The sequence below is a fragment of the Canis lupus genome, chromosome X (genome assembly GCF_048164855.1).
Source record: "Canis lupus baileyi chromosome X, mCanLup2.hap1, whole genome shotgun sequence".
Lineage (NCBI taxonomy): Eukaryota > Metazoa > Chordata > Mammalia > Carnivora > Canidae > Canis > Canis lupus.
In genome coordinates this window covers 92179605-92203387 of record NC_132876.1, presented here as the reverse complement: position 1 = coordinate 92203387, position 23783 = coordinate 92179605, and the positions used below count along the sequence as shown (strand labels likewise).

The 23783-nt window shown below is 40.1% G+C and overlaps 1 protein-coding gene across 6 annotated transcripts in view; it reads left to right on the top strand.

Moving 5' to 3' along the window:
• Nucleotides 1-23783, top strand: part of SYTL5 (synaptotagmin like 5) — a 241191-nt gene that overhangs the window by 206640 nt on the left and 10768 nt on the right. For 4 of the 6 annotated variants that reach the window (XM_072815151.1, XM_072815150.1, XM_072815152.1 and 1 more), the window contains 7 exons: nt 4276-4368; nt 4969-5034; nt 8537-8715; nt 10822-10921; nt 12510-12671; nt 20573-20681; nt 21941-22082. In XM_072815151.1, the coding sequence (XP_072671252.1) occupies nt 4276-4368; nt 4969-5034; nt 8537-8715; nt 10822-10921; nt 12510-12671; nt 20573-20681; nt 21941-22082 (851 nt within the window). The remainder of the gene's footprint in view (nt 1-4275; nt 4369-4968; nt 5035-8536; nt 8716-10821; nt 10922-12509; nt 12672-20572; nt 20682-21940; nt 22083-23783) is intronic. The other 2 variants (XM_072815155.1, XM_072815154.1) reach the window with 1 other exon arrangement.

Below are 23783 nucleotides of genomic sequence, written 5' to 3'. Positions count from 1 at the left end.
ATCCTATGGATGCAAGGTTGATTCAGCATTCAAAAATAATTACTGTAATACAGCATGTCAGTATAATAAAAGGCAGTAACCACATCATCTCAATAGATGCAGAAAAAGCATTTGACAAAATTCAATATCTATAATAAAATTCTTAAAAAAATAGTGAACTTTCTTCGTCTAATAAAGAGCATCTACAAAATTCTTACAGCTTACATCATATATAACGGCAAGAAAGAAAAGAAAAGAAAATGCTTTCCCCCTAATATAGGAACAAGGCACAAGGTTATCACCTTCATCACTTCTGTTCAACATTTTACAGGAGATTCTAGCTAATGCAGTAAGGAAGGGGAAAAAGAATATAAATTAGAAAAGAAAAAAAGGAGAAGACAAGACAAAGGAAAGGAGGGCATCTCATTGGAAAGAAAGAAACAATACCTTCTTTATGTGCAGTTGATATGATTTTGTATGTGAAAGATCCTAAATAATCTAGAAAAATATTACTATAACTAATAAGCAAGTTCACCAAGGTTACAAGATATAAGATCAATGTACAAAAATCACCTGTATTTCTGCATATCAGCAATAAATTATCTGAAATGAAATTAAGAATATAATTCCATTAATAGCATGAAAAAGAATAAAATACTTAGGAATAAAATTGTCAAAAACTGTAAGACAGATGTATGTATTAAAATTTAGAGAAGTATTGCTGAGTTAAAGATCTCAATAAATAGACATAATATGTGCATGAATTAGAAGATTCAATATTCTCTCCAAATGAATCTATAAACTCAACACAAACCCTATTTAAAATCTACGCAGGCTCTTGTGGAAATTGACATACTGATTCTAAAATTTATATGGAAATGCAGAGGATCTGGAATTAGAAAATAAATTTTGAAGAGCAAAGTTGGAAGACTTTCTCTAGTAGATTTCAAAACTTTCTATATGACTAGTGTCATCAGTACAGTGCGGTATTGGCATAAACACAGGCAATCAAAAGAATATAATTGAGAGTCCAGAAATAAGCCCTTATATTTTCAATCAGTTGAGGTTTGGCAGTTCAATGAGGAAAGAACCTTTTCAGCAAGCCATGACAGGACAATTGGATATCTATATGCCATAAAAAACCCAAAAAATGTTGATTATTACCACACACCATGAATAAAGACTAACTCAAAATGCATTACATCTCTAAATGTAAGAACTAAAACTGTAAAATTTCTAAAATGAAACCTAGAAGAAAATCTATGACCTTGAGTTAGGCAAAGAATTCTTAGGTGTTACACCAAATGTATGATGCATGATACATTCAACAAAAAAACGACAAATTTTATCAAAGTTAAAATTGTTATATCTCAAAGACATCATTATAAAAATGAAAAGACAAGGGGCACCTGGGTGGCTCAGTCAGTTAAGTATCTGCTTTGGCTCAGGTCAAGATCTCTGGGTCCTGGGATCAAACCCCACATTGGGCTCCCTGGTCAGCAGAAAAGGCTGCTTCTCCCTGAGAAGCTATTTCATTTGGTTTCTATGGCCTTTTAACATCTATCACTGTGAGTTGGTTTCCTTTGTCATTTTTATTTTAGGTTCTGTTAATTTGTTTTTGTTTTGTTTTGAGCACATTCTTACTTTCTAGGTCAAGTTACTTGAGCTCATCTTGTGAGCCCAGGAGTGAAAAAAGGCAAATGTATCAATATAAAAATAAGCAAGTTTTGAAAAAGTACTTCACACACCAGGAAATTAGGTTAGTCACTGATCAGAAAAAGGTACTCAGCTAAGTAATAAGGGAAACAAAAATTAAAATCATGAGGATATTGGGACGCCTGGGTGGCTAAGTGGTTAAAGCATCTGCCTTTGTCTCAGGGTGTGATCCTGGAGTCCCGGGATCGAGTTCTGCATTGGGCTCCCTGCATGGAGCTTGTTTCTCCCTCTTCCTATGTCTCTGCCTCTCTCTCTCTCTGTGTGTCTCTCATGAATGAATAAATAAATCTAAAAAAAATCATGAGGATATTAAATATTAACCTTAAAAATAGAAACTTTGATTTTACCAGAAAAAGATGGGTTTATTCAGGAATGAAAGAAAATTGCAATCTGGGACCAACAAGCCATGGCAAAACCATAGGCAAGGCTGGGGAACAAAGGAGAGTCATGCTTTCTTAAGGAGCAAAGGGGTAAGTTGGGAAAGCTTTTATGAACTTTAAGTCCATGAGGAAACTGGGAGTTCAAAATGTGATGGCTTCACATTGGCTGAGCTGTTACCCTGGGGGATGAGAAAAGTGACCCTACCTCCAGCTGGAATAGTAGAGTAATATCCATATATAAGGTCAAGTCTACATAAGGTCAAGTTCATCTCTTCCTGTTGTATTTGCAATTGACTGTGAGTGGTAGGGTATGAGAGCTTCCCATGCTGAAACCTCCTAACTCCATTTCAGAGAGGCTTCCCCTTACTAATTTTCACATAAACATCTACTGGATTAGCAAAAGTGAAAAAAAAATCTGACAATACTAACCTTTGGGAGGCAAGGATATAGAGCAGAGAGCACTCTTCTACGTTGCTGGCTAGACCAAAAATTGGTACAATTACTTCCAATTGCTTGACACTATCTTAAAATAGTTATCGGTAACCCTGTGGAGATATGCACTCCTTGTGGCGTGCCAATTCCGCCGAAGGGAAGCTTGTGTTTCTCTGCCTCAGGGTATATACTAAAAGATATTCATAGCAGCTTTACTAATGATAGAAAAAATCTGGAAACAGCCCAAATATTCAGCAACAGAAGAATGGATAAATCAAGTGTAAGATAGCATACCACTGAATAATGAATAAAAATGAACAAACTACAATAATATGAAACAATTTGGATGACTCTTAAAAGACTATCATGTTGAGACAAAGAGGCAAAACACAAAAGAATATAACATTTAATTTCATTTACTTAGAGTTCAAAAACAGGCAAAACAAAATCGTATTGTTTAGGAATGTATGCTTAGGTAGTAAAAGTATACAGAAAAGCAAAGATGTGATTACCATAAGAGTTAAGATTTTATTTCAAAGATGGGGAAGAAAAGGGTTGGTGATATGGACAGAACACAAAGCGGGCTTCTACTTGATTACTTTATACTGTTATGCTGTCCATTTTTATTTTATGCACCTTTCTATGCGTGTCATATTTTATAATAAAATTAATTTTTACTCCAAAGCACAGAATTAAATATATAGAATAATCTCAATTTATAAAACAGGTTAAAAGAAATTCTTATGATGCCTGCCCAGATTTGTGTGTGCAGAATTTTATACGATTTTTCACATAAACAAGGAGAAAGGCATGGAATCTATATGTAAAATGTTGATTTAACCTGGGGTGAGAGGAAAGAAAGAGAAGAAAGGAGAAGCAAAAAAGAAAGGTGTTCTTTTTTTAAAAAAAACATGCATGGGGGATCCCTGGGTGGCGCAGCGGTTTGGCGCCTGCCTTTGGCCCAGGGCGCGATCCTGGAGACCCGGGATCGAATCCCACATCGGGCTCCCGGTGCATGGAGCCTGCTTCTCCCTCTGCCTGTGTCTCTGCCTCTCTCTCTCTCACTGTGTGCCTATCATAAATAAAAAAAAAAAAAAAAAAAAAAAAAAACATGCATGATATATTCCTTATATGTGCGGTTGCATATGTAGGCATGTGTGTGTACATATCCTAGAACTTTGAAATTTGGTCATTAACTTAGTAGTGAGAGATCTAAGTTTGATTTCTATTTATTTCTATTGCTTGACATTTGTTACTATAAAAATGTATTGGTTAAATAACCATTAGGGGGATGGGCAGGGGAAGCCACTCTATCATGAAAGAGAAGAAATTAGAACCTGGCATTTTGGACAAGAATCCAGTGTCTGAAAAAAAAAAAAAAAGAATCCAGTGTCTGAAATAGTTTACTCTGTCAGATTTTTAAGATCTGTTTCCCCATCTTGACAGTATGCATGCACACACATGCAAGCATACATGCACAGACATTTTTTTTAAATTAAAAAATAATTTAAGTACATTGCCCAAAGCTTAGAGACCAGGGAGGTAGAAATTGAACACCCAGGTCTATGTGATTCCAAATTTCATGTTCTTTTTGTAAAGCAAACACCACTAAGAAGGAGACCCCACTCGTCTGATGGCATAATTCAGGTTGAGTGGATAGCAAGAGAGAAAAACCTCAGGATAGGATGATTTCTAGATATTTGTATTGGATTTTTCAAGTATTTTTTTAAAAAAGTGATCCACTGATTTTCTCCTCCTTCCTTGGAAGGACTCCTTGGAAGAGACCGAGGAAGGTGTTAATGACTTAGTGTCCTCCCGGTTTTCTGCAAACACCCACAGTCTAGCAAGTGGCCTGTCAACCGTAAGTAGTTCTCTAGCACGTAACTAGTTTATTCTTTCTCTTGTTGATTTTTGGGACTTTTTCTCAAGGAGATCGGAATGTTCTTGAGAATATGTGTGACAGTGAGTCAAGAGTCATTATAATCTGCTTGCCCTTTGCCCACAGAGTGCTTTTTGTTGTAATTTTGTGTGAGCTTTTCCTTCTCTCTCCTTCCATGGTCCTCACCCATTTTTTAAAACCTCTTTACTCCCTCATTCAGGCTCTCATCAACTCAAACCTATAGACTATCACAATTCTCTGCCAATATATTTATTTGCTTGCCACCACTTTGTTTATTTCCCAACTGTCCACCATGCTGTGGCCATTTTCTTAAAATACATACCTAGTCAGGTTTCTCTGCTACTCAGACACTGTCCATAGCTTCTCACTGCCTGTAGAATAATGTCTCTTCTTATGTCCATGTTCAAGGCTTTGCTTGAGAGGTAAGTGTTAGGAGCCCCCATGTTCTCATACTCATTTGCATGCATATATGCCTGTAAACTTTTTTCTTTGCTCCTCTGATTTCTGTTCTTTGCTCTAATACCCATTTTTCCTTTTGACCTTTGGGCGACTGTCTTAAAGAGTTCTCAAGCAGGCTCTGACAGGAAGTGGACCTACCTAAATGTACCTGATGCTGACTCAGACACTGTGAGTTTTCAATCTTTCCTTTTCCTTCTTTCCAGCCATACTTTGCACATTTCATGGTAGGGGAAATTTGATGAGGTGGGCAGTTTTTCCAGCATTTACCTTTTTCTGACTTGTATACAGTTAACCAGAGTTTCTCTTTAAAAAAGGTAAACAGGGCAGCCTGGGTGGCTCAGCGGTTTGGTGCCGCCTTTAGCCCAGGACGTGATCCTGGAGACCCGGGTTCGAGTACCGCGTTGGGCTCCCTGCATGGAGCCTGCTTCTCCCTCTGCCTGTGTCTCTGCATCTCTCTGTATCTGTTTCTCGAATAAATAAATAAAATATTTTTTTTAAAAAAGGTAAACAACACTACCAGAATCCAAGTATCCCAAGGAAAGAAAACTTCATTCAGCATTAGAATCTGAGTGCCAGTCAAAAGACATATGGTTCAAAATGATTTACCATTAATGAGATAACCTTTAGAATAAACATCTCTCTTTTAAATCCCAACATTTGCTCGGTTAAGAGCATAAAATTTGGTTAGTAGCAAAATTGCCTTAATTGCCTGAATTTCTCCTACACTTCAGCATTTATGGGTTCTTAAATTTTCTTCTCTCTGTCGGGGCCCCCTGCTTACTGAGGACTGCTTTGAAGATGTGGCTACTGAGGGATGTGGTGTAGACACAAATTAGTGATATGAGGAGGTGGGGAGGCATGCTGGGGAGATCCTCAGCAAAAAATCTAGAGACTTTGCTCTGTGTCTTAGCACTGCCAGTAATTTCTGTGAGTCAGTTTTCCTATATGTAACCTGAGGGAGTAGCTTATTCTTGAAGCCCTTGGAAGTCAAAGGCAGCATTGCCTCACTTGGGGCGAGACTCTAACACATTGTCAGTTCACAGAGCCCCTAGTGATTCTTTCATCCCACTCCTGAGCCAAAAGTAATACCTGACTAACCCATTTATTAAGTAATTAGTGGTGTGAAATGTTGGAGTTCGGGGGAGAATTCTTGGGGTGTCTTTGGTACAAAAAGGGTGGTTTTATTAAAGCCTGGGGACAGGACCTGTGTGCATAAAGAGCTGCCCTGGGGTTGTGAGGAGTGACTGATTATATACTTTCAAGTTGAGAGGGGGTTGGGGAGGGCTTAAGTCTCTAAGGAATTTGGAAGCCAGGTTTCTAGGACCTTGGGCTAGCTGCTATTAGGACAAGGTCATTTATTGCTGTCTAGTAAAACCTTAGTCACGAGACCCTTGAGATGTATATCAGCAGGCCATGTGCTTGGAGGATGACTGCTGACATGGGTCTTGGGGACCTGTACAGGTAAAGGAAGTTTCCAAAGGGATTTTTACATATTAAAGAAGACTTACAGGATCCTGGAGGTCGGGCTAATGTCAAGCTAAGGTTGCCTTTTGCCTTTAGCAAAAGTATTAACATTGAGATGGTTGAGTTCCTGGGGCAAGGTCATAAGTATTTGTCAATGGGCTGCAAAGGATATTAATTTTTTTTCTATATTTCTTTTGCCTTTGTTTTCCACATCAGTTAGGTCAAAAAATTTTATAAGGACTAATACCCTAACAACTTAGTAGACATGCAAAACAGTAATACATAAATTGAAAGAAAAATCATTTTCTTCCATTCTTAAACAGCCCTTAATCCTTACTAATGGGACTCAGGTGCCTGTTAGGCACCTCACAACTCGTCAGATCTGGGAATCCAATTGGACAGCACCACTTTTACTTCTTGTTCCACATTGATTTTTTTTAAAGATTTTATTTATTTATTTGATAGAGAGCACAAGCAGGAGTGAGCAGCAGAGGGAGAGGGAGAAGCAGGCTCCCTGCTGAGCAGGGACCCTGATGTGGGGCTTGATCCCAGGACCCTGGAATCATGACTTGAGCCAAAGCAGATGCTTAACTGAGCCACTCAGGCTCCCCTCCACATTGATTTTTATGCAGTACCTACTTATTTTTTCACAGTAACTCTCAAAAACTCAGCTTCACCCAGATAAGACTTAAAAGAATGAATTGTGATTCAATGTTAACACCATGAACAACTGTTAATAATTTGCATGGTGTCTGATGGATGGTCACTGTGTTTTCCCTTGAAATTTTAAAATACCCTATGGTCCCCCTGTGAGTTGCTGCAGTGCTCTGGGATGCCACAATACACATTTTGGAGACTGTGGACCTAGGAGTTTGTTAGAAAAGAAGACTCTCAGACCCCACCTGAGACTGACTGGATCAGTCTTCATCTTAACAAGATCCCCAGGTGATTTCTGTGCAATTAAAGTTTGAAAAGCACCACTCAAAGCCACCTATTATAAAGAAAATTCTGTTTTGTTTTAGGAAGGGAAAAGACAAATTAGATCACTCACTGGCTCACTAGAAATGATAATTTTTAAGTAATTATGGAATTCTTGGTTTACTTTTGCCCTTGACTTAAATTTAAAAGAGATACTGGCCACATCATCCAAATCCTGTTCTTTGATCAGTCTCTGAACACCCAAAAGAATGTAGTGACTTCCGCTCTGCATATCACACAAAGTGGGAAGCCCAGGCTCTCTTTGTACTTAATCTAGTCCTTCCCAGTGGTTCACAGACAGGGCTTTTGAAACTATTGGGTCACTCATGAAAGCCTTCCGAGCGTGGTCTCTTTTGACAGATGTGTTGCTAAGATACAGTTTTGGCACTAAAGGATAATTTTGTTACATTTAATTTAAAATATGTCTCTTGTCATTAGTGTCTAATCAGGAATTGTATTCATTCTGGTAGATTTGGACTGTTGGGTTTTTTTGTTTTGTTTTGTTTGTTTTTTTACATTTTATTAGTTTGTTGGTGTGTTCACTTATTGTTTAGTGTTCTATTTTGGGAGTGGTTATTTTACAGAGGTCTACAAAGCCCAGGTCTGAGCACTACCCATGTGACCACAATAGCTGCTCAGGGAAGTCACAGCAACCTAGGGTGTATGCTGTTCTCCTGGCATGCCCTCGTTAAAGCTAGTTATGCCTTCCCAGAGACTGATGGGATGCTCTCTGTGGGTGTCAGAGAACTCTGTGGTTCCTGCTAGCACAGAATATATGAGCTTCTCTTTGACCCGATGGATGCATTCTAGACCTTGACGTAGATTGACCGTGGGTCTGGATCTACCAGTGAGAGAGGCAGAAGCTACAAGGATAGGGAGAAGACGTGAGATTGGAAGTGCCTCAGTGACCCTGTATTCTTTAGAAGTGAATAAACAAAAACTCTTCACTTGCCCAGAAAGGCAGTGCTTCCCCTCTCAGCAAGTTTCCTTGCCTTCCTTACCAATGCTCTTTAAGTCTTCTTGTCCCTTGTCAGGTTTGGAGTTTATACAATACCAGCAACTCAGGCAAAAGAAGTGATTTTTGTTTTCTTTGCTCATCCTAGACTTTCCTGCTCATTATAAAGAATAAGAATAGTAATTGAATAAAGCGGGGGGGGGGGGGGGGTGGCTTCTGTGAAGAGCTAATTAGAATAACACTGGGCACCTCTTCTCATCTTGTTTATTCCAGACCAGCCTTAACAGCATGATGAGTGTTTACAGTGAAACAGGAGACTATGGCAACGTGAAGGTCAGTGGTGAAATCCTTCTCCACATCAGTTACTGCTACAAAACTGGCGGGCTCTACATTTTTGTCAAGAATTGCAGAAATCTGGCCATTGGAGATGAAAAGAAACAGAGGACAGATGCGTAAGCACATAGCACATTCCTCAGACTGTTTCAGTCACTGCTTTCTTTGTCAATATGTGTGGTTTTGTCTTAGCATTCCTCTTGATTCAGAACTTTCTCAGAAGGTTGTGATTTTTCTCCCGTGCAACACTTCTAAATATTCTCTAAGTGTATGTATAATGGCTGCATCCATGATTATCTAATTTGTAAAGAGCTATGAGTCAATGTGATTCAGGACTGACATATTTGTAGTTTACACAGAGGCAGCTCTGAGATAGAGGCTGGCTGGCACATTGGCGCACCCCAGGATCTATGAGGATCTTGTTCTGGGAGACCCTCCAGAGAAAATCACCAAGCTGTTAGCCCAGTTGAACAGCTCGAAAGGACAATTTTAAGACTCTCAGGCTTCCAGATATCTACTGGGAGGCAGATAATTGACTGTGTGTGGTACATTGGAAGGGAGCTAGATGAAAGATGTGTCAGGGGTTCCCAAGATCATTGTCAGGCTTGATGATTTACGAGGAGGACTCACAGGACTCCACATGTAGTCATAATCAGCAAAGAAAAAAGGCATGTGTGGCTAAGTTCTGAAGAATCTAGGCTTAAACTTCTAAACTCCCAGCGGAGTCACACAGGATGTACTTAATTCCTCCAGCAACCTGTGCAATGTTGTTTACCAGGGAAGCTCATTTAGAGACTCAACTGGTCACATACCAAAATTCCAGTCTCCCTGAAGGAAAGCCAATGTTCTACATAAGCCATTATTATTTTTACAAATAGTTTAGTCACAGTGAGCCATTTATATCTGTTCCGGGAGTGATGAGAGTCCTCCTGAAATCCAAGTTCCCAGATCCCAGCCACTGGCTAATGTTGTAAGCAGGCATTTCCAGGCGATCTGAGGCCTGCTGTCTTACCCTTTTCCTCCATAGTAGGTGACCTAGGTCCAATAAACACCTCAGAGAAGCTTTTTCCAAGTGTCTAAAGATAGGCAAAATGGGAGTGGGACACCTGGCTGGCTCAGTTGGTGGAGTGTGTGGCTCTTGATCTCAGGGTTGTGAGTTCAAGCCCCATGTTGGGCATAGAGATTACTTAGAAAATTAAAAATTTTTTTAAAAAGATAGACAAATGAGTGGATTCTGAGTATAGATTGATCCATCTACTTCCTCAGCTACGTATCAGAGGGCTTTAGAACTATTTATTTATTTATTTAGATGTATTTATTTATTCATGAGAGACAGAGAGAGAGAGAGGCAGAGACAGAGGGTGAAGCAAGCTCCTCACAGGAGTCCAATGCAGGACTCGATCCTGGATCCGGGATCACAACCTGGGCCAAAGGCAGCTGCCCAACCGCCGAGCCACCCTGGTGTCCCAGGACTAATCATTTAGGGTAGCATGGAAAGAGGTCCTCTAAAGCCCTGGTATATGTGCTTCACAGCAACTCTTGTAGCATCTTGTCGATTGAAGTCTTGTACATCTTGTACTTTCTAAATCTGCCTTGATACCCCTGCTCCAAGAGGTTCCTGGGATAGCTCAACACAAGGTGTTGGGTAGAATTGTTATTGTGACACTGGGTTGTTATTTCCTATTTGTTCTTTTTCACCATTTTCCTCCATTTGTCTATAACCACTGATTCCAGTCATCAGAAGTCCTGACATCTGAATGGAGAACAATATAACCCTAGAGTATTTTGTGAGACCATTGATCCTATGAATAGATGACATTTATTGAGTCGTATAATGTCAGCTCCCTTATGTATCAACCAGTTTAATCCTTGTAATGCCCTAAGTTAGATAGATACTGTTATTATCCCAGTTTTACAGATGAGGAAACTGAGGCACAGCGAGGTTAAGTAAGTTCTTGAGTTTACCAAAACCAGTGAGGCATGGAGTAACTCAAGCACAGTTGGCTTGATGTCAGAGCCCACACTCTTCATCACTATACTGCTTCTCTCTTATTGGAAGCCCAGAGTTCTATTTTAAGGTATCCTGCTAGATAGACTACATTCTCTTTGGTTCTCTAATGTTTCCTGACCTATTCCCTTCACCTCTCTTGTTCACTGAAGTCCCTGACTATTCCTTGTGAAGTAGATGTTTCCCAATAATTAATTTCATGTCTTATCACCTACAGTTATGTTAAGTCATACCTTCTTCCTGACAAGTCCAGAAACAATAAGCGCAAGACCAAGATCAGAACAGGCACCAATCCAGAATTTAACGAAACACTAAAGGTAAGTACATGCTCTCTCATATTAACTCAAGTGATACTGTTCATGCCTTCATTGGTTTAAAATTAAAATTGACTACAGAGGGTTTGTGTGTCCAGGCTTACATATCTTTCAGAAAAGTAGAATTTGAATAAATTAGTGTAATACCCTTGGCTTTCTTAATAGTTCTTTGAAAAGAAAAAGCTGTAAACCCTTATTCTGTTTGTTTCTCTGCTGCAGCTAAAGTTACACCTTAAGTAAAGATGATCAAGTGAAATTTCATCTGAGCCAGTGCATCTTGTCAAAAAATGTTTCACCCTTAGGAAAATTATTTTTTTCTAGTTTAAAATCCTTAAAAGGAGTTTGTCACAGTTTTGACACTGACTTAGCAAATCACTCTGTATACATTCCTCGTTCTGCTAACAGAGCATGAATATGTGCTGTTTCTTGTCATGTTTCAGAATTGGGCTAAATTTAGGCTTGTGGTTAATAAACAGTGGTGAGACAAGGTTGGATTTGGGGAACCTCAGAGAAAGTGGCCCTGGTAAGACATGATCCAGGCCGCAATCTTTGGTTGACCTTACTTTCCCCATAGGTTTCTATGTAACAACCCCTTCTCTCACCCTGGGCCAATTTAGCCTGGTAAGAAAGATCTGGGAAGACTAGAATGTAGAAATTAATGCCAGTTGCAGGGAAATTTATGAACCTTGTGCCTGGAGTGATGGAGTCAGAGTCCACCATAGCAGGAAGGTGGTGAGCGGGGATGTCCTTCATTGTGGTCCTGTTTAGAAGCAGGAACCAATATGAAGACAGATCAAAATGAAAATGAATGAATTTAGGCAGGGGGTGAATCTGGTGGTTATAACAAGGTAGCAAAAATGAGCCCAAGCAGAATATATAGAGTGACATGGCAAATTCAGGAAGGAGGAAGCCAAGGTCAGTCATGCCAGGAACAGCAAGGATGGGTATCGATGCAAATCCAAGATCAAGAAACACTCTGAAGTGTGTCTCAGGTGGTAGATGCATAGAACAAGCAGGAGATTTGAGGGTGTATAGGCATGTCGCTATGGATCATGTTCTGCTGAAAAGGAAAAGCTACCCCAGCAATATTTTATTTCTAGTCAATATATGTATTTGTCTATTCACTCCTGCACTTATACTAGACTTTATGAAGTTTCTCACTGACAGTACTTTTCTGGATTTAGAGATTCTCATTATAAATAAGGTAAGACAGAGAAGTTGGCAAGTTGATATATCAGACATTAAGCTTACAAAGTAGATGTTGAAAAATGACTAGCAGATGAAAAACAGGTGAAACTGGAAAGGGGACATTCTTCATGATCTAACACTTTTTATATTATATTTGAAGTTTATTGACTTTTTTCCTAAATAATTTGCTAATATATATTTCAGTGCTAGGTCTAACACAAAATGAGTTTATGCCATCTATAGAACCTCAGTTGTAGCATAAACAAAGAAAACTACAATGTTTGGGGGGTTTGCTTTGTTCATATTACTAATGCATATAATCTGAAAGATGATGAAGGCAAATTTTAGCCTGTTGTAGAACCGGGCAGAGTGGAGTGTGTGATGTTGTGAATCTCATTTGCAGTATACCATCAGCCATACCCAGCTGGAAACAAGAACTCTACAACTCTCAGTCTGGCATTATGATCGATTTGGACGTAACAGCTTCCTTGGGGAGGTGGAGATTCCTTTTGACTCATGGAACTTTGAAAATCCAAGTGATGAGTGGTTTGTGCTTCAGCCCAAGGTAGGAAATGCTTCCAGATTAATCAAACAGCTGTGCAGTGAGACAAGTTATGCACAAAATTGATGTCATAGGCCTGAAGGATCTGAAGACTTCCAATTTTCAAGAAGTAATCTGAGGGGATTAGTGCGGCCAAAACTCCTTTTTTAATACAGACTGTATAATGCAAGTCACAGAGTCATATATATTATTAATTTGACTTACTAAAAATGCACTCATCATCTGAAGGTTTCCATGGATTAAAAAAAAGGAATACCTGATATGATCCTATCAGAAATTATATGATCCTATCAGAAAGAGAAAGCAAAAACAAATCCATAGAGCCAGTCAGTCTTAAAACATTCTTTCGATTCCCCATTCTTCACAATTCAAACCTAAACAGGAGTGGTCTTGCCTTGGCTCACATGAGGAAGTAACCAATAACTAAAATGTCTGGTTTCCTATATTCCTACTTTTGAGATTCATAAGCCAGGTCTGAAGTTATATTCAGAAAAACAATCTTAAAGCTGGTCCTAGAAATTAAATGCAATATAGCATGTTCTGAACTAGATGAACAGTAGCTTGGATTCACTTTATTCAGCTGGAGCCACTCTACATTTATAGTAAATTTTTAAGTCAAAAGGGGGATGAAAAAAGGTCACATTTATGTAACCAAAGATTGCTCTTTATACACAGGCAAAAAAAAAATATGAGGGGAAGATAGTAGAGTCAAATCAGACTCTCTGGGTTCAATCCTGGCTTCAATCCTGTCTGTGTGACATTGGCCAAATTACTTAAGTTCCTAGGCTTTGGTGTTCTCATATGTGGTATAATAATTGGACATATCTTACTGGGACATTGTGAAGCTCGCAGAAACACCCTGTGATGCTCACATTATTGTATCAGGCACATCTTAAGCTCTCAAGAAATGCTAGGTGGTGTTTATGTTACATCATAGACAAGAGTCCTTATATCACAATTGACAGAAACCCCAGCTCATACAGCTCACAAAATAAAAGGAAATTATTGGCCAGTGATTATCAAGCATGGCTTTATCCAAGTAACTCAAATCTTACCAAGGCCCCGGACTCCCTTGGTCTCTCTTCTCTGTGTTGCCTTCATTTTCAAGACTTTGTGCAGCTGTCCTCCCTCACTAGCTCCAGTATGATTCTCTTGGAGATTATAATACCTGCAAGCCTCTCCTCCTTGCACCACACTGTCCAGGAGAGGAAAAATGTCTTTCTCTTCCAGCAGTCCACCCAGTGCCCTGGGCCTGGTTCTCCTCATTGTGATTACATCATTTGCGTATCCTGAACTAATTGCCATGGCCAGCCAGGGAGGTGAGATACATTGGCTGACTTAAGATAATCAGAACGTACCCTGGTCCTGAAGGTAATACTGCCCCCAGAGAAATCCAGGTATAGTAGTTCTAAAGGAACGCTGAGTGGAAGCTAGACAGCAAAACACGTGTTGTTCACCATCCGTAACAGCATTGTTCATAGCTGATGGTACAACAAACATGGTGAGTTAAGTATCATCACTTCCATTGTGCCTGAGGAGATCAAGACTCAGAAGTTAAATACAATTTTCCAGTGGAGTTTTATAACTATTGACCTCAAGCTTGGTGTAAATAACTCATGGAAAATCTTTGGGAAGTATAACTGGGCTGTGGGTAAAATTAGCAATAAAATATAAAAAGTCCTTAAACATAAAATAACTGTAAGCCCATGACTAATATAAATATGAAAGAGGAAGTACAATAGTCACAAGAAATAAGTCCACAATAGAATAACATTCCCTGACATTAAGAATGGGAAATAATTGGTCATTATAACACAGAGTCTCTTGGAATTGAATGAAGAGCCTTACCATGAAGGATACCACTTAATCTGACTTAACAGTCTCCTATCACTTGCTTCCTTTTGTGTGTAATGGGTGAGCACAATAGAATCATAGTTAGAAAATGTCCAAGAGGGGCACCTGGGTGCCTCAGTGGTTGAGTGGCTGCCTTTGGCTCAGTTCGTGATCCCAGGATCCTGGGATCGAGTCCCACATCGGGCTCCCTGCTAGGAGCCTGTTCTCCCTCTGCCTGTGTCTCTGCCCCTCTCTGTGTCTCTCATGAATAAATAAATAAAATCTTTAAAACTAAGGAAAAGAAAACATCCAAGACATTGTATGATGCATGATACCGGTGAAGGACAAGTAATTCATTTTAGTACATAAAATTAACTTGTCTGTCCTAAATTTAATGTGAAAGCACATACGGGCTTTTTGGAAAACAGCTTGGAGAGTTCCAGTCAGTTTCCTGGAAATGGTTGAAGGACTTGCTCAGATGGTATCTGAGCTCTCCCAGGTGTATCCTCTGTGCTTAGGGACCAACGACTTTCCATGGTAATCACCTTCACAGTGCAGTTGAATGATTTCACTTTCTAGCATAAAGGAGAAGCAACTCTGAGGCTGCTCCAGGTCGAAAAGTTCAGACTGTGTTTAATGTCTGGAACTCCTCGGGCCTCTGCCAGGTCCCCTTGGACTCCTTAAACCATGACTGTTAGGAGTTTTGCCTCCAACAGCTCTCACCTGACACTCTGTTTAGAAGACTGTGCTTGGGCTACTGTAGCTTTTTCCATGAGCAGGGAGTCAGAAGCTCCCAGAAACTTACGTACTACCTACCACAAGGCAACCCTTTGCCAGTAACTGATAGATGGGGGAGTATGAACGCATAGTTCCCGTACGGAGAGGGGTGGGTTAAGGGGGTTGGTGCTCCAAGGTACTACTTATACTCTACAGCTTCTCTACCAGATCAGGCCCTCTCCTTGCCTGGCTTCCTCCCTTCCCTGACCTTTTTCCTGATCACCCCTTAACTAGTCTATCCTGGGAGCAATTCTTTTTTTTTTTTAAGTATGTATGTATGTATGTATGTGTGTGTGTGTGTGTGTGTGTATGTATGTATTTATTTAAGAGAGCGCAAGCGAGCACTCAAGCAGGGGCAGAGAGAAAGGGAGAAACAGACTCCCCTGCTGAGCAGGGAACCCACGTGGGTTTTTATCCCAGGACCCCAGGATCATGACCTGAGCCAAAGGCAGACACTTAACTGATTGAGCCACCTAGGCACCCTCCTGAGAGCAATCTTAATAAGTCCTAGGCATAAGAATCCTCACCTCAGAGTGAGCTTCTGGGGAACCCAACATAGGTTAGTCTTTAATCCGTGTCATCTTTCTCTGCCAAGAGAAAAGATGACACGTAGACACATATATGTGTCTCTGGTACATATAGAGGAAAGCCCACAGATTCTGCCTTATTTAAACACCATGCCTTCTAGAAATGAGGAGGGCAGGTACAACATACTTTGTAGGCTGCCTCCTATTCATTGGTGGCTCATCCTCAGGCTGAGCTGGGCTCCATGTGGTGGATTATCAGCTGACTATGGCAAGTGTCACTTCATTTCAGTCTCCTGCCTCAGCCCCTTCAAGGCAGTAGTCCCCTCATCAGCTACAGCTAGAGTATGAGCAGCCCTGGAGACTTGATGTCTTCTTGTGGATTATCCAGCTGAGGAGGTGAAGTGTAAGCTACAGGGACCAATTTCCTTAGTGATAGAGGATCTTAATTAATAGTCCTTAAGCATTCAGAAATACTGATACCATTTTGCAGTGGGACTACTGGAAAGACACAGTGCCTTATATCTTATTGACTCTGTGTTAGTGAACGTCCCTTGACACCTGTCTTTGTTTTTGCTCAGTCTTACAGCACTAAGCCAGTGAGGAGGTTGGTGCGGACAGAGAAAGAACTCAAGATGTCAAATGTACTGTCAAGTAGTTTCATAGTAGAACTTCCATTTCACTGCATGACATGAGATTGTTTATTAGCTGTAACTCATTATCTTTCTGAAAGGCATATTAGGTAGTTAGACAAGAAGGGGTTGTCAGTATGAATTGCCTTTCATGTCTTTCCAGAAGGTGCTATTATAAAAACAAGGACCTTTGAAAATCAACAGCAAGCTCAAGTGTTTTCCAAAGAAATCTTCTCTGTTCTGCCTTCAGGCAGAGAGTAAATGTAAATTCCTATGAAATTATTACCGAGCTAAAAGACTCTCTCTTTATTTGGCAGTTAGGGCAGACTTTTGTCCATAATTTATTACCCCACCTTAGACTTGTAAATGTGTTGGGAACTCTGCTTCCAACTCTGATATAATGTGGATCTCTCTTTGCAAAAAGCAGAAGATGATGGTGTTACCTGATAATGTTACACCCCTGCTCAGTCAGATACCCCCTGGGGTTCCCTACTGCTTTTGGATATGGTTTAAATAAATTCTAACCCATCATCCTGGAACTTGATGCTCTCTCTCTTTTTAAAAAGATTTTATTTATTTATTCATGAGAGACACACAGAGAGAGGCAGAGAGAGACATAGGCAGAGGGAGAAGCAGGCTCCCTGCAGGGAGCCCCATGCGGAACTCGATCCCGGGACCTTGGGATCACAACCAGAGCCAAAGGCAGACTCTCAACCACTGAGCCACACAAGCATCCCACTTAGTGCTCCCTTGATAGGGCCCAGCCTTCTTAACAGAGGAGCATGTCCATGCTTTACCCACATCCCCATTTTCATGCATATGTGGCTTCCCCTGGCTTTCACTCACATCAGCCAACACCTGCCAATCTTTGTAGGAGAGGAACCCTCAGGCTGCTGATGTGGGCTTGGTCCATGGGCCCATATCAGCAGCCTGGTCTGTGGGTCTGGAAAGCCATATAGCCTGAGTATTTCAGTTTTCTGGGGGTGGATGGGAGAGCCCTTGATCAGCACCTGATGGGAGAAGGAGCATCATAAATACTGCCATTTCCTTGTCTCTGGTTGAGACAACTCTCTGTGATATGATCTTTTTCTGCAAAGCTCCTTCTGTGGAACTGAGCAAACGTTACCATAAAACTTTGCCTGATATCACAACCTTGTTAAGCCTCCTTCGATTATTGGTCCTATTTCCCAACTCCCCTTCCTAATAAAACACTGTAAAATACACTTGTATCCTAGGGTCTTCTGGGCAACTCAGAGTAGAAACCTTGTTTATGTCTTCCTTGCTACTACCCTCCTTTGCACACACTTCTAATCACACCTGACTTCCTACCAGTCCTTAAACACATTTTACACAGTCTCCACAAAAAAATATTTTGCTTATTCTGCTTTCTTAACCCAGACTGACCTTCTTCCCATCCCATCTTCATCAGTCATCATAGCTCCCATCCTCTAAGCAGCATGCAAAGGCCACCTCTTATCCCAATCTAGATTATTCTTTCTCTTCCCACAGTAGTTTCTTTGTACCTGTATTGGAGAAACTGTCATCCTGTGTCTGAACTGAGCTTACAGTAGTAGGTCAGTTAATAAAGTCACAGAAATCACACATATACAAACATGCACCTCCAGTGAACAAATAATCATTTATTTTAACTTAAATATGCATTTATCTTCAAGTCTTCTAATACAGGGATAATCCATTTTATTTGAGTATAGTTTCAAGGATTAGAATTCTATCGTATTTCCTGGCATAAATTCTGACGCTGGTATATTATAATCCATAGTTTCTAGTTTGAGCTTTCTTGAAGTGCAATAAGAACTTAAGAATGCTTTCAAAGTCAACCATATATAAAAGCTTTCTAAATATCCATGCTTGTTTTCTAATCTTTTACAGCTTTGAGCCCAAATATAATCTGATAGCAAATGTATTGTCAAATGCTTAATTCTTTTAAAGCATTCAGCTTAATTTTTATATTAGTATCTGTCTTTTTGTACTCTTAGTTTATAGATATTAAATTATATAATTAGAAAAAAATTAAAAAATAAATTATATAATTAGAACTGCAGACACGCCTGGCCTAAAGAGCCTGGGAGACTAATGCAGCTGACTTTTGGTGAACATATAGTTCACCTATAGGGGTCAGCATGCATGGTCTTTGTATAGAGGATCCTGCTCTTCACTGGGGATGGAGAACATTGATCTGATGAATCAGTTAAATAAGAGCAGATTTATAGAGCTTCTATTGAATATATGTCTCCTGTATAGACTGAAAACTCAGTAGGGTCTATGTCTCATGTGTCCCTACAGCACTTAGCAAAATGCCTTAAAAGCATTACTACAAGAAGAATCCCATATGTGTTGGTAGGATTGAATGAGTTGAATTGAATTGAATTCTACCTTTTTCTGAGCAAAAGGTGGTCAAATAAGGTAAAATGATGGTATGTCAGGAGATGACATTGCCTTGGAATTTCCTTGCAGGAATACCAAAAATATCCCAAGATATTAGATATGTACAGACTGCAAGATAACTCCTTCCCTTGAATTTCTTTTGTGTGTGATTGTAAAGCTACAAGACTTCATTTTTACTATTTCCTACTCTCACAAGATTTCAAGACTGTATTTATAAGAAGTCACCAGTATATTTTAATTTAAATACCAATGGAACATTAATCTCAATATTGCATGTTTTAACCTCTGCTAATACATAGTATGTGATACCTGTACACCTCACTTTTTCCTACCAACATATTTTCCTATCCAAAGCTCCCAGCTAAAAGCAAATCAAGCCTGTATTGGTTAACTATTATATAGAAAACTACTCTAAACCTTAGTGGCTTAAAACAATTGATTATATTGCTTATGATTCTGTGGGGTGACTAGGCTCAGCTAGGTGGTTCTCACTGAAAGTCTCTCGTGTGGTTGCGGCTAGATGGTAGACTGAGGCTGTAGTCGTATGAAGGTTTGACTAGGCTGGTTGTTCAAGTTGTCTGTCTCACACTTCCTGGGAATTCAGCTAGGACTGCCAACCAGACCACCTACATGTGGTTTCTTTATGTGGCTTGGGCCTTAACACCATGGGTTCTCAGAAGAAGCATCCCAAGGATATTCATTCAAAGAGAGGACATAGAAGCTGTTATTCTTAGGGTTGGGGCCCAGAAACTGGCACATTGTCACTTGTGCCATGGTCTACTAGTCAAACCAATCACAGGGTCCACTCAGATTCAAAGAGAAAGGATAAATACCCCACCTCTCATTCCCACCAGCAATGTGTGAGCCAGTTTTTCCACATTGAAGTTTTTTTTAAGTAGGCTCCACACCCAGTGTGGTGCCCAATGCAGGACTTGAACTCACAACCCTGAGGTCAAGACTGAGCTGAGGGGCACCTGGGTGGCTCAAGGGTTGAGCGTCTGCCTTTGGCTCAGGTCATGATCTCAGGGTCCTGGGATCGAGCCCCGCATCAGGCTCCGCACAGGGAGCCTGCTTCTCCCTCTGCCAATGTCTCTGTCCCCCCCCCCCCCCCGTCTCTCATGAATAAATAAATAAAATCTTTTAAAAAAAGACCTGAGCTGAAATCAAGAGGTGGATGATTAACCAACTGAGCCACCCAGGCACCCCTCCACATCAAATTTTAATCATATGAATTACAAATATGGCTTTTAATAACTGGTGGCTGGGCAGCCCAATGTGAATCAAGCCTTACTGCTTATTTCCCCCTCTTGGTCACTTAGGAAAGCCTGGAGATGTCACGAACAGACAGGGAGAGAGGTACCTTCTGTAGCTATTTTTAGTGACATCTTTATTTCTGCCTCATACCCCAAACTATCTGTTCACTGATGGATTCCAGTCCTCGGTGCATCACAGTAGCTACTGACTGACCACACATGTCATGTATCTCCTCTCAGATTCCTTTTACTTTAATGTTAAAAGTTATACACAAATACCTTCATAAAGTTTTCCCACCCCTCCCTTCTTGTACCTAAGGCATATCTTAAACCAAGAAGTTTAAGTTGAATAGTTGAATGGGAATGGATTGTCATATTTAAGCCAGCAAGTGAATATGACAGGGCCATTCAAGCATGGGCTACAAAATAATAAGCCAAGCATTCTCACTTTTTCTTTTCGCCTGTCTCCCTTTGGCCAGGTGGAATTTGCTGCTGACATAGGCCTGCACTATAAAGGAGAGCTAACAGTTTCTTTACGTTACATCCCCCCAGAGGAGAACCTTATGCTTCCTCTAGGACAAGTTCAAGGTAGAGTAAAAATTAGTGACTTTGATCAAGGACATTCTGCATCTCGAAGTATGGGGTCAGAGAGAGGGAATTGGTTGGACTATGTTACTTTTGTGTCACACAAATGAAAATGTAAAGAGTTGGGTGTCCCTGTCTTTGAAGAGAGTTGAGAAATATAACTTACGTATGGGGAAGGGTGCAGGATCTTTATAAGTAAAGGACAAAATTCATACTTAGAAACCAGGCTTAATGGTGATGTTTGTTTCCTGGAAATCCCAGAGATATAGAATCTTCCCCAGGATGGAGTGGGGAGGACTGGAGGGGTACAGTCTGCTGAGAGGAGAGGTATGAAAAGCTGCTATATCGATTTATGACATTCACAGTTTCTCAGGAAGTCTTGAGGAAGAAGTTGACCTAGAACACAGAATGTAAGGGAAAAATCCAGATGGGGTCAGCTTTCAAATCCCTTTTGGCCTTCTACCATCAACTAATTCAGATAGCCTCCTCTTATCCTTCCATTCACTATCAGTCTCTTCAGAGTGACCCTGTGCAAGTAATTTACTACTTCTCAGCCTCCATTTCCTCACTTTGTATGAATATCGTAAGGATTAAATAAGTTCGTCACAGAAAGTGCTTAAAGCAGTACTGAATAAAGGTCATGATGGTGGTGGTGGTGTGGTGATCACTCACGTTGAGCACATTTCATTAGAATAAAAATGTGACGTAGGAAGAGTTTTCTCTCAAAAAATGTAGTTGTGCCTCAGTTATGAATAGCCTTTAGAGCTGGCCTTGCACAGTTCTAAATTTATAAGACTAAAATGTCCAAAGAGGAAGTTACAAAATTTTCTCTTTTGGAGTCTTGGCACTTCTGTGGGGCTTTCGCTGTAGCTATTTCTCACTGAGAGCAAGAATGTGTCTCAGGCAGCTCTGAGTCTTTTCCAGTTTGTTCCTCCATACCCTGTACTAAAAAGATATTCCTTCTTGGGGAGTATTTAAAGTTTTAAATTTATGTGTTCATTTATTTTTTTCAACAAACGCAAATGAAAGACCATCTAGAAGGAATCCAATAGAGTAGGAACATGTAAATAAATCCCTGGAAAAATATACAATAACACAAAGACCTGATTCAGTCCACAGATGAAATATATCTTGCCAGGTCTTCTTTGCGAATTTTGAAATGGAACCCATGCTCTCTCTCTCTCTGTCTTCTGTCTCTCTCTTCCTTTCTCTCCCTTCCCTTCTTCCTCCCTCTCACTCCATCCCTCTCATTTTGATGGCAGATGCCGGAAAGAAGACCTTCAAAAGGGGAAAGAAGAAGGAGTCACCTGTAATCTCTGGAGGAATACTGGAAGTGTTCATCAAAGAGGCAAAGAATTTGACAGCAGTGAAGTCAGGAGGCACCTCTGATAGCTTTGTGAAGGGGTAATTTTGTTTTAACTCATTTTAGAAGATCCTTAATGGGAGATGAGAGGATCTGTGACCCATGAGACAGTGGTGGCAGTGAGACTTCTATGTTTACATTACTTTATTTTTTAAATAATAAATTTATTTTTTATTGGTGTTCAATTTGCCAACATACAGAATAACACCCGGTGCTCATCCCGTCAAGTGCCCCCCTCAGTGCCCGCCACCCAGTCACCCCCACCCCCTGCCCTCTTCCCCTTCCACCACCCCTAGTTCGTTTCCCAGAGTTAGGAGTCTTCCATGTTCTGTCTCCCTTTCTGATGTTTACCTTACTTTAAATGGACAAGGAAGGAGCTACCTTTAAATGCTGGCTTTTAGATTTGAAACAACACAGGTCTAGAGGGGGCTGCTTATTCTAGCTTTCTGCTTGCTTCTAGCATGTTTCAGGATTTCCCATCATTCTCACTCTCAATACTGGCAGATTTTCCTGTGAGATTCATTTCTCAAAGGAGGAGAAAATATTATTTTCTATGTGTAATATATTTTTATTGTGCTTTGTTATCATTTGGTACTGGCAATATACAGCAACAGCAAAGATATTGGATCCCTGGTATTTTGCTCTCTCAGGGGAAATTGTAAAAAGTAGAGATTTCAGAGCATCCTTCCCAGGGATACTGACTAGAAAGTGCGTTGGGGGAAGCATATTTCTTTTTTTTTTTTTTTTCAGTTTTTTTCTTGTGATTGGTTTCTAGCTTCATAGCACTGTGATCAGAATAGATGCATGGTATGATTTCAGTCTTCTTAAGTTTATTGAGGCTCGTTTTATAGCCTGACATGTGATGTATTCTGGACAGTGTTCCATATGTACTTGAAAAGAATGTGTATTCTGTTGCTTTGGAATGGAACATTCTGTATACATCTGTCATGTCTGGTCTAATGTGTCGTTCAAAGACACTTTGTCCTTATTGACTTTCTTCCTATCCATTGATGTAAGTAGGGTGTTAAAGGTCCCTGCTATTATTATATTACCATTAATTTCTCTTTATGTCCATTAATATTTGTTTTTATGTATTTAGGTGTTCCAGTATTGCATGTGTAGATATTTACAATTGTTATACTCTCTTGTTGGATTGATCCTTTTATCATTATGTAATGCCCTTGTCTCTTGTTACAGTCTGTTTTTTTCTTAAAGATCTTATTTATTTATTTATTTATTTATTTATTTATTTATTTATTTAAAGAGACACAGAGAGAGAAGCAGAGACATAAGCAGAGGGAGAAGCAGGCTCCCCATGGGAAGCCCGATGCGGGACTTGCCCAGGACCCTGGGATCATGACCTGAGTCAAAGGCTGATGTTCAACCACTGAGCCACCCAGGTGTCCCTGTTACAGTCTGATTGATTGATTGATTGATTGATTTACTTATGTATGTATGTATTTATGTATTTATGATTTTATTTATTTATTCATGAGAGAGACACACTACACAGAGAGGCAGAGACATAGGCAGAGGGAGAAGCAGGCTCCCTGCAGGGAGCCTGATGCGGAACTCCATCCCTGATCCCAGGATCAGGACCTGAGCCGAAGGCAGATGCTCAACCACTGAGCCATCCAGGCATCCTGTTACAGTCTGTTTTAAAGTCAATTTTGTCTGATAGAAGTATTGCTATCCCAGCTTTTTCTTTTTTTTTTTTTTTTTTTTGCTTCCATTTGCATAGT